This window comes from Calypte anna, chromosome 1 (genome assembly GCF_003957555.1).
Source record: "Calypte anna isolate BGI_N300 chromosome 1, bCalAnn1_v1.p, whole genome shotgun sequence".
Lineage (NCBI taxonomy): Eukaryota > Metazoa > Chordata > Aves > Apodiformes > Trochilidae > Calypte > Calypte anna.
This window is the reverse complement of record NC_044244.1, coordinates 175,935,025-175,950,150: the sequence shown is the minus strand read 5'-3', so window position 1 is coordinate 175,950,150 and position 15,126 is coordinate 175,935,025. Positions and strand designations below refer to the sequence as shown.

Below are 15,126 nucleotides of genomic sequence, written 5' to 3'. Positions count from 1 at the left end.
TTTCTAATTGGTATTCTCCTATGATATGGAGATCACCATATCATAAATATCAGAGAAAAAGTCAAACAACAAGGTTGCTTTCTTATACATAAAACAAGGAAGAGAGTGATCACTGTATCTGTTTAATAGACACTTAGACAGAAGACAACCACAGAAGTGAGGTAGTTTCGGGATGAAGGTCAACCAATAAACACTGATATAACAACTTTTTTTGGCATGCAAGAGAAACCTATTTTCACTTAATACACTTAATTTCACTCTCAACTAACCTGCTCTTTAAACCAGGCCAAAAAAAAAAAAAAAAAAAAAAAAGTGAAAATACCTACTTTTAACTCTGTCAGACTTCAAAAAGTGTATTTTTAAGGGAAAATAACACTTCCCTTGTGTGTTTTTCACAGATAGAAAGAGAATTTGACAGATAACAGTATGAAAAAAAGAAAGTGATTTTAAGTTCAGTTGCATTAACACTGAAAAATTATTTTCAGAGCACCAAAATTCTTCCAGTGGTCTCTGAAGATTTTTGCATAGTACAAAAAAGTACATCTGGTTCAGTCAAACTAATGCTGAGAGATCTGATGGAAGAATTTTTTAAATGAAGGTATTTGAGAATAAAGAAAAAAGAGGCAGACCACCACATACTACTATATCTGACAGTTTGAAAGAAAAGATTATGCAATGCAATGGTACAGAACATTTTCAATTTAAATTTTCATCAATAAGGGGAAAGAAACTCAAGCAAATATTTTTAATATTTACTGCCATTTATCCTAAGTAAAAATTACTGCATTTTAATAGCCTATTCTACACATACCAAAGTTTGCCAAACACTAATACTTTTGGGGTTTTTTTTTTAGTTCTCAAAATTTTTTATTTGAATAAGGTTCTCAAGCTTTAAGTCTTCACTTACCGAGAAAGTGTTGATTTCCCTGAACCAGGCAGACCTCTTAAGATTAGGAGCCATTTCTGTGGGCAACTGAATCTTTCTTTAGGTAACTGCATGGAAGAAAAGCCCTGCATTCCTTCTATATTGTCAGCTGTTGGATCATTCCAACACTTTTCTCTGGCTTCACAGAAACCATTATGTTGGAGTCGATTCTGGTCATTATTTTGGAGTCTGTTCTGGTCATTATTTCCATTTCTGAAGATGTGAGTAGTATGGATATCCTCATAGTTGGCACTTTGATCAAACAATAGACTATGGTTGTTAGTATTACTATTTCCATGGTAACCATTATAATTTTTGTGCAAAAGCTCAGCACTGTGAGAAGGGAGAGCATTTGTTTTTTGATGTGGAGAATTGAGTCCCAGGAAATGTGACTGATGGTTGATTCTAGGAGGAAAAGGGCCCTGAGGTAGTATGAAAGACTCTGCTGACTGCCAAGCAGGTCTGAATTCAGGCACTGAGGAATCTACTTGTCCATTGAAGGTATTTTCAGTCTTCCAGCCACTTGCTTCTACAAGAAACTGCTGCTCATTGCTTGTTTTCTCAGTTTTCTGTTCCCCTGAGAAACACTGTCCATTCTTATAAAATGGTTGTGGGCTGCCCAACAACACATGTTGATGGTCCTCTGGTGAGGTTTGACTACAGTTAGGTAGAGAATATTGTTCCTGAGAAGTTTCTATTTCTTTTTCCTGAAAAGCAGTATCTAAACTTTCATTTTCCAGCTGGTTAATTTCTTTATAAAACTGGTCTAGTTCATCATCCATTTCTGGCACCACAGAAGAAACAGTATGCAACTTCTTTGCCTCCTTTCTTTTAGCTTTCTTTTCATGCAATTCATCCTGATCAACCCCACTGCTTCCACATTCATTGCTGCTCCCAGATTTGTCCTGTTTGTTGCCTTTGGCAGGTTTGTAAATGGGTCCAATAAATTCTTTGCTTGTAAAAAACTCCTCATCTGATGCATTTCTAGTTACTGATGATGATATACTGCTATTTTTATTACTATCTTCACCAGCATTATTTGTAATTGAATGGCCTTTATTGTCTTCCACTTTAGCATAATTTATTGATGAAAATGCAGGATTTACATTCTGCACAATTTCTGCATCAATTGGCTGACTAAGCACTAGATTATTTTCAGGGAAAACTTCACTCAGTGTTCCTAAGACACCAGTAGGCATTTTCTCTTGCTTCTGCACTTCATGTTGCCCTTGGTTATCTGAGGCATACACTGGTATCAAATCATTTGATGTTCTCTCAGCATCCAATTCCTCTTGAATATCCTGGTTATCATAATCAGAGACTTTCTCACAAGCCCTGTCTGTAGATTTCAGTTTTTTAGAAGATGGTTCCACCGTGATTTCATCCTGACACTCCAAGAGCCTTTCTTTACTTTCAGCTTGAAGCATCTTAGGAAAAAAAAACAAAAACCATGATCAGCATATACACTTTTCAAGTAAAGTATAAAGAAGTATAAATTTTTCAGGCCTATGATATTCAAGTGCAGACCCTTCTCCACAGTCACACTAAAATCTATTCAACCAGAAAAACAGACATCACACCTATTGGAAATCTTATTTGAACCAAACTGCCACATTATTGCACATCTTCTGCAAAGAAATACATCAGTGATGTACTGGTCTAGCAATCACATTTCATAATGTATCTTAATTTAAAAATAAAGCTTTAAAAATATATTTAAAACATTAACTATATCATCAACAACCACAACTCTCTACTGACCTATGTTAATCTGCCAAGTGTTATAAATCTCAAAGAATTAACACAAACCAATCTCCAATGCACAAACTGGTGCCTGACATCACTACTGATATGACCAACAAAAGCTGCAAGAATTCTTTTCTGTGACACAAACTGAACTCAGTTTTTTAACACCAGTCAAACAGATGCTGGATGGCATTTACAATTTGGTACTAGTCAAATAAGACTTAAAATCTGGAATCTGTTATTAAGTTTCTGGTTTTGGAGTAACTTAAGACCTTTAATAGGGACCATGGTTGCATGTTTTCTAAAAATAAAGACAAAAGAAGCAATCAGTGCCCCAAACAGACAGTAATCTAAGAATCAGCCAACAGGTTCTGGAAATAATCAGAGAGACAAGAGCAACTAAGAACAAAGCAAGATAGCACTGACCACAGTTAAAAGCAGTCATGCCATTATCCATTTAACTATTTAGAATTACTTGAACTTTACTTTTTATTCCTGAGTCTGGACAGAACGCAATAAAAAAAATGGTCATTCTGATATAAACCAAGTGCCACATAGTTTATTCAGCAAATCCCCCCCAAAGAAACATCAAGTGCAGCACCAAACAAGAGAGAAATTTTTCCTACTATTCTACTGCTTTCTGTGGTCATTTTAAGTTTCTAGGATTAAATATTAATAAAATGTCACGTGCTTTTCAACCTGGGCAAGCAATAAAGGTGTTTTTATTTACTTATACAAGAAGGATCTGTAGGTAGTTTTAAAGAAAGCTTTCCAAGTAATATTTATCATCTCATGCACGTTTGCAAAACTGACAAAAAAGGTGTTACTCTGGGCACTTTCTCACCTGCTATCCAAAGGAAGGTAATTCTGCCACCCTCTGTCTCAAAATGACTAAACAAAGATTTTACCATTTAAATTGTCTAGTTGGAAGACAGAACTAATGTCAGGAGAGGGAGAAATATGGCCATGCAATGATCCCTCTTCCTTAGATGTGATGGAGCATTGCAGGTACTATCATCTCTCTGACATATGGACAATACCTCCACCCAAAAACAGTATTTGGGGGGGCGGGGAGGGGGGGAACCTGTTTTTTAGTTTCTATGTCCTCACCTGTCTTGTGGGACGTTTTTTAAGTAGAACCCATATTCTGATGTGGAATGAAAACAGAGAGCATGTGAACACCCACTGCAGAAGATCTCTAATGATGGAGAGCGATGCTGCAATTGCCCCACACAGGAATATCCTTGCTAAAACCTTACCAGACTTTCTCTAGCTATCCTTTGGGACATCAAAGTTCCATGCTTGGGCCAAAGCAAGTATGAGAAAATGCAATTTATGTGGTAGTCTTGCCTCCTGAATGGGACAGGCATAGGTCTGTCGTATTTCTGTTAGAAGCTGGTTGTGTTGAACATGAGCCGGCACATGGGATTTACAAGGCTGGTGCTTGCAATGCTCAGTTACCGTTTTAACTAACCTGCCTAACACTGAGAGGACACAACCAAGTAACTCAAGGCCTTACTCTCCATCTGTACAATAAATTGCCGAATAGAAAAACACGTATGTGGCAGAACTTACAGATGAGGAGGACTGTCTTTGTCTGCGTGACTACCTCTGTCTGGGTACAGAGGTGACAAAGCAAGCAGGCCCGCGTCCCTCACACAGAGCCAGGTCACACCTCCGAGCCGCAGGAGCAGGCGCTGCCACAGCTGCGAGCACAGTGCCGGAGGTGCGGGTGCCAGACTGCCGAAAGCCGCCGGGCCCCGCTCCCGTTGGGTGTGTCAGCCGCTAACTCCCTTCCTCCCCACCCCCACGGCTGAGGCACCCCCTCTCCCCGCCCCACACACGCTTCCCGCAGCCCGCCTCCTGTGAACCACAACATCAGAAGCCGAATCCTGCGCGCCAACGCCGTCGCCCCGGCACTGACCCCGGCACCGACCCCTTCCCTGCCCGCCCGCGGACGGCCCGAGCGCTCGGTCACCCTCCCCCTTTGCTACGCCTCAGCGGCGGAGAGAAGCGCTTTCCCGGCTCCGCTGAACAGAAGCCACATGCGAGTGAAGAAACCAACCTCAAAGCTGAGGCGCCAGCTCGCCCGTCCTCCCCCGCCGCCGCGGCGATCTACGCACTCCAGCAGGCGGCCGAAAGGAGCGCAAACAACCCCCTCAGTCACAAAATGGCGCCGCCTCCCTCTTGCCGCCTCCCTCCCACCACAACCACCCCGCGGCTGCTATGGGACTTGTAGTTCCTCCCGGCCGGTAGCCGAACTACAGCTCCCAGCATCCCCCGCGCTGGAAGAGGGGCGGAGCCGTCATTGAGCGCGCGGGCGTGTGGAGCGGGGAGGAGAGGGGGTGGAGAGGCCGCGATGGGCCGGGCTGGGCGGGAAGGGGGTTTCTCTAAATGAGCATTAAAAGCATCTGATATTTTTGTTTTATTTTTGTGAAAGAAAAATAGCTACAGAGAACGGAGGGCAGCAGCTCCAGCCAGCGGCCTTGTTTGTGTTTCCAGTGCCCTTCTCAGCCCTCATCTGTGCCCACATCTCTGGTGTCAGTGGTATGGTCTGCCTCCCTAAACCTGATGCTTGTGTTTGTTTTTTTCTTTTAATAATTAAAAAACTTAAAAATATCTTCTGCCGAGGCATTACTCCTGTCAATATTCATTTGAGTAAAGCTTTTTTTCTTGTCTGTATCTCTAAAGGAATTATAATTGGTTACATATATCACAGTGCTAGATTAACTTTGATGTTTATGTTATGGATAAAGTATTTTCTTCTGTAGAATATTGAGAATCAGGACATTTAAGTGGTATTCTGACTTTGTGTGAGAACAACAAAGAAAGGTTTTAGCAGTGTTAGGAGCTCTAATGAGGATTGTCCTAATGCAAAAGCTGACCAGGTTTCCAAGACATGGGCTGGACTTACATGCACTTGAAACTTTTGCCTGCAGCATAGAGTACATGTTTTGCATGATGTGGCCACGTTCTGTTTTTCAAATCTTGTGGTATCACGCGAAGCAAACCACATTTTTCAGAAGGAGCAGTCATGTAAATTCCCTGGTTTTTGGTGATATGCACCAAACAGCTCCTGTCAGTGATCTGCTCATTCCTAATGCCTGCAACATAAATACTTTCATATGACTTGAATAAACTATAAATATTTTAAAGTTATATGGTTTATTTGTTAAAGAAGGTAAAAAGAAAATAATGATTATCCAAATCCATGCCAGGTGTTCCTTCCTGACACCAAAACCTGGTCTCCTTTCCTGTGCCACATGGTAGCCTTGTTTTGTTAGAAGGTATGGATGTGTCTTTGGTAACATTTTAATTACAGAGTGAGCTTTCGAACTGAATCTCCTGATTCTTCCCATTCACCATGCTTTTTTAAAGATCAGTGCTTTTCCAGCTTAAAAGCTACCAAAATGTGTATTGTGTGAAAGCCACAATATTAGGGTCAAATACTTTTCTCTATTGATTTACATTTAAAGGCACTGCTCTAGTTATGTAGCCATTGACATCATCGGAGCCAGAGCTGGTATATCTCTGTCCAGCTTCTTGTAAGGAGTAAGGGTGGCATAACCTCATCACTGTTTTAGACTGGAAAAACAGTGGGTGAATTCTGGAAGATGGGAGCAGTCCAATGTTTAGACATAGCCTTGCTGTGTCTTTAAAGCCTGAGCTGCTCAGTCAAAGAGACAATTTCTAATGCTATTTTTAAGTAAAGAGAAATTCTTTTTTAAAAAAAAAAAAAAAAAAAAAAAGGAAAAAATACGCTAGTAAAGCACTTGTCCCATGAGCAAGGTCTCTTGCAACATCTGTTGCAAAACAGAACTAAAAGAATGGTTAAGAGTGAACTTTTGATGGTATAACAGCAAAATATAACTGGTGACCTCCAGCAAAGCTGAGCTTATAGCTTGTGAAATATTAGGGGAACACAGACCAAGAAAGTATGATCCTGAACAATTGATGTGTTTCCAAGTAGAGCATTGGAAGTTTCTGGGAAGTGACACTCAAGGTGAAGGTCTGGACACCACATGGTCTGCAAGACTGTGTAAATGGCAGATCACATTTACATGAAAATGGAGGAGAGAGTGTAATGCCTTCAGCAGAGTTAAATTCAATGGGACATTAAAGGAAGTAGCTTTAAATAGAGGGCAGACAGGTGGAATGTTAAAAGCCAAAAGTGTGAGTAGAAGAAAAAATGCATTAGGCAGAGCAACTGAAAAGTACCCACCATTCTACACAGCACAATGTATTTATTTAGTGCATAATGTATTAATCCCTTTTCAAGAGAGCTGAAAAGATGAGGAAATTCTACAGAATTTTAATGCACTATGCTTACTTACAGCAATGCTGGCATCCCCACTCTTTTATAGAATACTTGTTCACTTTTGCTACTCAGTTGTTACCTGAGATTAATTTAATTTGAATGCCTGAAATTTAACAACTGAGCTGCTCATCTTTCAGATACCACTTGCAGTAGAAAGTTTTCATATATTTTTTCTACTCTGTCATACTAACAGCATTGCTTAAGTATATTTCTGTATGTACTCTCCTCCCACCTATCCTACATCTCAATTAAGGATAGAGAGCATTTAAATCAATTTAGAGTAACTCAGAGGAGAAACTAATTTAATTCACTGACAAACTGAGCTAATCACCAGGGAAAGAAAGACTGCTGGTGCAGACTCCCAAAATACTTATTCTCTACTCTCATACCTATCAGCAAGGCACTAAGGGAAGAACAATTATTTCTTTCCCTGCCTGCTGTGGCTGTTTAGATGCCGGCAGCCATAGATTATATTAGTATTAAATTGTAGGCATACACTGCAAATAGCTGGAGTGGTCACTAAGAGGATTCCATGATGTCTTGTACCAAAACAGCTGCTAAGCCATGCTAGATGGACAAAACCAAAACATGTAGTGAAATGAGGCAACCAGGTGCCACTAATTGCCAGGGAGTGGGCATGAGCTTGTGTTTCAAGACTCACCTTTATTGGCTCCCTAATCCTGCTCATGTGCAGTGGGGGCCCACCCTAATTAGGCACAGGTGGGCTTAACACAAGCTCATACCCACTCCCTGGCAATTAGTGGCACCTGGTTGCCTCATTTCACTACAAAAACACCTACAGCCAAACAAAACCCCAAGCAGCCTACTTGGTATTAAGAACAGTAAAGGTTTCTGACCTATTCCTATAAGACAGCAAGATGGTTAGATTGTTTTAGCTAAAGCATAATGATGCGCTGGTTGGTGGTGAAATAAAGTATAATCACTTCCTGAGTGCAGTTGAGATGGATTCAGGTTCAGAATATTAACAATCTAAATCACGTTTTCCACTCCTGTGGCTACTGTAGCAGGAAACATTTTGTTGCTCTCCTCCCATATGTGTCTTCAGAGGCTCTGACCTCTTTAGGATCCCATCCAAAGGAGAGAGGTCAGAGATAAACGTACATTGACAGCTGACTTGAGGTGGCACATAAAGGAGGTGGTAATAGTTTTTGTTTCAGTAGAAAGACTTATTTCAGTAAAGTCATTAATCATATTAGTGTCCCACTGTAGCAGTAGCTTCCTCCAGTCCTCATCCTGAAAAGGAACATAATATCATGTCTAGTAATTTTTAAAAAAACTATCATATAGTACTTAATGACTTCTGTCTTTTTATTGCAAAGGACACAGCACAAAGATATTTGTAGTAGAGTCAGACACACTAGCACGGCTAGTGTGGCTTTTTAAACTTTAAAATATTGCACATACGTTAAAGCTACTTCTGAGCATCACTGTCTTATTCAGCTGTTTGATTTTTGTTTACAAGGAGACAGTGTTGGAAACTGCATTCACAGAGACAGTGAGAGTCTGAAAATTCCAGTCATCTTAAGTCACTCTTTCCATGTAGCTTCCTTGCAAATCACTTAAGAAGCATGAGATACTAAAATTAGTTCTGAAGTTAACCCTTTTTCATAATAACCAGACATTTAGTTGAAGAGCCAACACTTATTACTGAACTATTTTTTTTTCTGAGACACAGCACTACACCTGGAAATAAAAGGTGTACATAGGCACTAACTTTCCCTCCTATATGGCAAAATAACCTGTCAGTCTGAAAAGTTTAATATATAAATGACATCTCTTTCCTTTAAACTGTTCATATGTATTGTGTATATTTTTTTAATACAATTGTTCGAGAGTCATAAGAGAAATAAACAGAAGGGTAAGATGATCATTTTTATGCTGAAAACAAAAGTATCCTTTTGATAAATCTGCTACATTAAAGGGAATTTAGATAAGTATGATAGAAAGCCCCACAAACTTAACATTTTCAATTTTTACTTTTCTGCTCTGCCTTGATTTCCCCCAAACCATTTATAAAAGGAAAAAAGGCTACTTTAGGATTCAGTTAAGTAGTTTTAATTTCTCTCAGGTAATCTGTGTAATGTTATAAATGTGACTTATCTTTTGCATTCAATTAGAATATCAATTGGCTTCACTTGAAATTCTTTGCTATTTGTGCTGGCCCTTCATCAGGCTCTGGTAATGACTGAACATAGTGATTTGCTTAACATTTATTCTGAAGTCACATAAGGTAAATCTGTGTGTAGGGAAGCTGATAAAACAATGCACATCTTATTGCTATCAAGAGCAGGTGTTCTTGGTCTTTGCTTTGTAGTCCCTCCTTTCTTCATGTGTTAGTTCACTCTCCTGTTACCTTCCTGACTCTTATAGTCAGGAGAAAGTTTTCTAGTACGATGAAACTAAAATACCAGCTTGCCCTTGGGAATTTTTATGTATTTATTTAATTATTTTTCCTTCCTGTCTACTCCTTCACCTGTGCTTTGGGGATTACAGAATTTTGCTAGGCAATTTTAATGTTTCACTGTAGTGAATCAGAAGAGATTGCTGAGATCTACAGCACGAAGTCATTCTAGGACCCAGCTTCCTTCCAGCCTTCCTTCATCCTACAGTGAAGTGTTGAGGTTGTTCCAAAGTCTCTACCACTTCTCACCTATTGGCTTCCTTTGCAAGCTCCCTGTCTGCTCAAGTCCTGTAAGGTACATCTTAGAGCTCTTTCTTAAATATAGGCATGACTGATAACATTGGGATGTTGGTCACTTTTGAAGTATTCTAAAAGTTGTCTTCATATACTTCTTTCATTCAAGTTCATGAGTGAAAAAAATGGAGAGACTTATAGGCAAAACATATGGATTCATACATGCAGATGTCTCAGGGTTACTGTAATGGTGAAGGAGACACGGTAAAAATGTTCAGTGAATCTTCTGGTGGTGTTACCTTGACAGTCATTCCATTCTTATTCACACTGGAAGATCAATACCATAAAAGAGTAAGATCACTGAGCATATGGATAAATGTAACATCTTGGGAAAGCCCAACATGGGCTGGGGAGCATACTGACATATGAAGTGAGGTACCTACACTGTCACAGACTTCCAGCAGGTTTGTGAGTCAGGAAGTTTGTAGAAAAAAGCAAACTAGGGAACATACTTGGATTTTCAAAAAGCATTTTGGAAGGTTCCTCAGCAAGAGCTATTAAACAAAGTTACCATGGCAGTGGAGTAAATGTCTTATTCTGAGCTGTACATCTGGTTCAAGGAAATACAAAGTGTGGGTCTCTGGGAAAACCATGTCACTGATGGTGGTGCCACTGTTACCAAGTGTGGGGATGGATGGACCATTGGTCAGACTCAGAAGGGCATTTTCATCGTGGAGAAGATTCTGTGTGTTGCTAGGGTAGAAAGCTGCCCTCATCGCTATAGTCTGTGGTTTTCACACAATATTTTTACAGACAGAAAGCTGTGAGAAGAATACTGCTGCGTAGGATGTTCTTTGGCTGGGATATTCCATCACTGAAATGCCAACAGTGCCTTCAACACACACGTACAGTGTAAAAGATGTGGTCTTCGAAGTTCTGTGGCACTGGCTTAATATGTCATCCTGTAAGCAAAATATTTATTTTGTGAAATATTTTCAGTCTCTCTTAAGTATAAAACTTCTGTAAATACCATACATTTATCCTTTCTTTTACCTTCACTGTCAGGAGATATCAGAACTAGTCAAAACAAGCCTGCTCACAGTGCCCTGAGAAGTGTGACACTACGTATGGGAGAGACTGAGCCTGCCCCGGAGGGCACGTCCCGGGCTCGCAGGGACGGCACAGGGCAGCTTCTGACACTTCCCTTGCCCGTTAGCTGCCGGCTCCGGCCGGCCCTGGGGAACGGCAGCTCCATGCTGCCGCCTGCTGCCCGCGCCTCACGGCCGCCCTCGGTCGCGGTCCCTGCCGGGCAGCGCCTCCTCACGGGGCGGCCGCCCAACGTCCGTCACCAACAGCCGCAGGCCGCTTCCCACCTCCCTTGGCGGGAACCGGGGCCGCGGGGTAACGCGGGGTGAAGGTTGGCGAGCGGCTCCCGAGCGGCGGGAGGAGCGGTGTCGGACGGGCTCCCTCCTGAGGACAGCGCTCGCTACTGCCGCGGGGCTCCGGCAGCCCAGCGCCCGTCCTGTAGCGCGGCGCCTGTAGCGAGCACCGCGCTGCGGGGTTCCGCGCTTCGAGGGGGTAGAAGAACTACCACCAAAATGTCGATTTCTGATATGTTAAAGAGTCTCGGTGCGGGCATAAAATGAAGGGCAGAGCTCCAAGGGGGGGAGACCTCTGTTACACAGCACCGTGCTCTACTTCTCGGAGCGTTCACAGCTGCGGGCATCCTGACAAGAGCGGAAAGTGTCTGGTGCTGCTGTAACCTGCTCCAGCAGCAAAACCGAGCGAAATATTTGCATGCAAGGTATGGGAACACGATAGTACATTTCACAGTTATACACCAGATTTTGCAATTTCGGTAGCTGTGTTTAATTTTTTAGCTGGTTTGTAAGTATCCCTGCACACACCTGCAAGTGCTCCATAGGAAAAAGATGAGTTCCCCAAGCTCAGATTTTATATCTAGGCAAGCCCAGATACATGGCAATAGTGGAAATGAGGGAAAATTGTGCAACCTGCATTAAAAGAAATGGTATCTCTGACTGCAAGTGTAGGATCCTTCCCAAAAATAAGTAATACAAAAATTCAAATAAGATTATTCCTCTCTTTTCTGCCTGTGCAGTAGTCTTTTTGTTTTCAGGAAGAGAGGGACAAACGTATATCACCCAAAAAATGTAAACAAGGGGAGTTCTGGGACCTGAAATATGTTTTTTATGTGACATTCCCGGCAATTTCGCCTGGTAAGACTTGGGGGTTTCCTGCCAATGGAACTAAATGATCTTTAAGGTCGTTTCCAATCCAAATCATTCTCTACGATTCTATCAGTCTTCTTTAGAAGGTAAGGATATATATAATTTAGAGTAAAATTGGAATGAAAATAATGGAAGTTTAAAACTTGAGTGAAAATAAGGCAAAGTGGTTACAATGTGTTAGCAAGTACAGAAAGCTTGAGGAAACTTCCCTAGTTACAATGTCTGGGCTAACATCCCATATAAGTATGTTTCTCACTTTAGGCAAAGCCCTGAGTTTATCTCAGCAGATCTGCTGAGTATGATTTACGTTTTTTAACCCATAATACTCCAAACACTTCTTTTTTCTCCCGCCGGGTCATTCAAATGCATGCATCATTTGATGTGTAGCAGTGAGACGAAATTACATCATTTTCTGTTTGCCTTTTCCTGCAAGGGCACCCCTGTAGCTCTTGGAATCACTGAAGCAAAACCAAGGACTTCGATGAGCGATTTCTGCTACTTTTTCCGCTCTTTCTCTACACTTAAGCAACTTTATTTCTTACGGCTTTACAATAATCCTTTAATAATTGTTTCTGTTTGGGGCAAATACTTATTTCACTAACTTACGCAGTGCACATCAGATGTGCATCGACCGCAGTTCACCTGTCAGCCGCCTGCCCGGTCCTCTCTCGGCCCGGGCCGTTCCTTGGTCCCTGATTCTGTAAACGCTGCAGTTCCCCGGCCGGGACAGCTGAAGCGAAGGGCTCTGCCAGCCCGGGCATCGCGCTCCAAACCTCGAGGATCCGCACAGCGCTGCGCAGATACCGACGGTGTCCCGGGGAGGCAGAGCTCAGCCGCAGACGTCCGCGGCTGGAGAGCCGGGGCTGGACCGGGCCCGGGGGCTCGAGCACGCCCGAGGAGGGGGCCACGACTTTTTAACAACCCCTCTCGCCCCTCCACAGCCTGGCAGCGGGGTTCAGCGGCTCTCGCCGGCGGCGGCGAGGTGGGCAGCGCTGGCAGGTGGGTCCAGGTGGCGGGGTTCCGGGTGGCGGAGTTCGGGGTGGCGGGGGGCGTTGGGCGCGGGCCCTGTGCCCGGCAGTGGCTCCGGACGGTGCGAACCGGCGGCCGCGCGAACCGGCAGGGGGCGCTGCTGCCCCGCTCTGGCCCCGCTCGCTTCCCTCGGCGGTTCCATTGGAGCAGCCGGAGACAAGTTGGCGCCATTTTGAAGCCGACAGGGGGACCGGGGCGAGCTGCGGAAGGGGAGGGGGTTAGAGGCGATTGGCTGCGGCTACGGCGGCAGCTCCTCTCCGAGCCCGGAGCAGCGGCAGCGCGGAGCGGACCCGCCTGGGACCAGCGAGGAGAGGCGGCTGCGGCGGGGTAAGGAGCCCGGCACCTCGGCGGCGGTTACTCCGACCCCGTCCCCGCTCCATTTTCTGTTCTCTGTGGCGGGGGGCGACCGTTCGGACCGAGCTCCGCGAACGGAGCTCGAGTGGGGGGAGCGGGAGACCTCTTCTCGGCCCGTGGCGGAGCCCCCCCTTCCCATCCCCCTCGCCCCTTCGCGGGGCTGCTCCCCTCCCCCCTTTCCCGTGGCCGGCGTCACAAATTAAATTTGCCGCCCCCCCCCTCCTTTCCCCCCTCCCGCCCCCCCCTGCCCCGGGCGCGGCGGGGCCCCGTGAGGGGGTGACCTTGGCTGGGGTGCGCGCTGCCCCTCTGGCGGCCCGGGGGTCTCCCCCCTCCCCCCCAGGTGGCCCGGCGGGCGGTGTCGCGCGCTCAGTGCCGGTGGCTCCTGGCGGCGGGAGAGAGGGAGGGAGGGAGGGGGTGTGGGGGTGGCGGCGGGGCCGCTCGCCCGTTGTGGCGAGTGATCGCAGCTCCCTCGCTGTCCCTTCCCTGCCCCTCGCTGCCGGCCTACTCCCCGCCCGGGCTGCGCCGGGGCTCCCGCCGCCTCGCGCGGCTGCCGGGGCTTGGCGAGGGGAACCCCCCGCCCCCTCCTCCCCGCCCGGTTCGGCCTCTCCGCTCCGCACTTAGCAGGGGATCCTCAGCCGGGAGGAGCTGGCGGCGGCCGAGGACCTCGGGTTGGTGGGTCCTTACTTGTGCGAGCTCGTTTCTTGCACGATGTTTTTTTTTTTCCTTGAGTTTTTTTCTTTTTTTCTTTTATTTATTTTTTTTCTTCTTTTTTTCTTTTTTATTCTCCGTTTGCATCAGGCTCTGTTAGCACTCGGGAAGAAAGCGGGGGGGATGGGGGGGGGGGGGGGAGTTGCCTCCGCCTGGTAGCTGAAAAACTGTGAATTTTACATCTGAATTGCCAGATGGAGAATGGTTAATTTATAGGTTATGTATTGTTTACGTTGAGAAGCTCTGGTCAGGAATCTAGGTCTGTAACTTCATCCCGCTGCAAATAAATCTCTATCTGTTCTTCAACAATTAATGACAGTGAACAATCCTAGAAAATTAAACTGCAGCAGACCAGCTCCTACAGAGCTGCATTTTTGTCGTGCAAGCTTTCTTCTGACTTTTATGTTTGCTTCCTCCATGGTTGCTTACTGAGAGCCGTGGATATTTTGTTAGGCGTTCTCTTTTCCCGTTTAACACAACTGCTGAAGTATTCTCGTGTTGGTCTTTGTTTTGTGCTTGCTGGGTAAGTGCTTTCGCTGTAACTGATTTCCCTTCACTGGGAGTAGAATAGAAGGAGTGTTGAAAATTTGGCTGGTTTTAGAGTTCAAAGAGGGTGTCAAATCACATTTTGGGAAGGAGATAAGATGACGTACATTCCTTCAGGTTTTCCCCTTCCAAACTCATGGAATTGTTCAGTTTTCAGGTGATAGAAATTTTGCTTAGTCTGTCTTGTATGCTCTAAGTGTTGTACTTGCTTGTGTCAAGTAATCCATCAAGAAGATGCGAAACAGCTGAATGTGTTCTATGTTCAGACCACCTAAAAGAAAACTGGTAGCAACGATCATGTAAGGGTAGTTTAACAGAGATGTGTCTCGTGTTCATCACTGGCATTTGAAATCCTGCTCTTCTGGGGAAGTAGTTTAGTACTTGCATGACATCTTGTGTCTGTGTTTGGTGCAAGGTTGTACTTTATTTCTGTGAGGTGGTGTGGTTGTGTGTGGTGTTTAGTTTGGATTTTATACAGTGCTGTTTGCCTGTATGTCTCTTCCATTCCCTTAACTACTTACTATACAGACTGGATAGTAGTTCAGCTTTTGGTGAAACAACTAAATAAAACAAAATGGAAAATCACATGCATAAC

The 15,126-nt window shown here is 44.3% G+C and overlaps 2 protein-coding genes across 4 annotated transcripts in view; one reads left to right on the top strand and one right to left on the bottom strand.

Moving 5' to 3' along the window:
- The window catches only part of N4BP2L2 (NEDD4 binding protein 2 like 2), a 41,810-nt gene extending 36,993 nt beyond the window's left edge, over positions 1 to 4,817 (bottom strand). Inside the window, exons 1-2 of the mRNA XM_030465635.1 lie at positions 4,737 to 4,817; positions 908 to 2,352 (exon numbers count right to left, since the gene is read on the bottom strand). Of these exons, the coding sequence (XP_030321495.1) occupies positions 908 to 2,352 (1,445 nt within the window). The 5' untranslated portion in view covers positions 4,737 to 4,817. The remainder of the gene's footprint in view (positions 1 to 907; positions 2,353 to 4,736) is intronic.
- An 8,229-nt stretch (positions 4,818 to 13,046) lies between these two features.
- Positions 13,047 to 15,126, top strand: part of PDS5B (PDS5 cohesin associated factor B) — a 113,113-nt gene continuing 111,033 nt past the window's right edge. Inside the window, exon 1 of one of the 3 annotated variants that reach the window (XM_030446688.1) lies at positions 13,047 to 13,250. The gene's annotated coding sequence lies outside the window, so the exon portion shown is untranslated. Of the gene's footprint in view, positions 13,251 to 13,876; positions 13,950 to 15,126 lie in introns of those variants that run through there. The other 2 variants (XM_030446680.1, XM_030446695.1) reach the window with 2 other exon arrangements.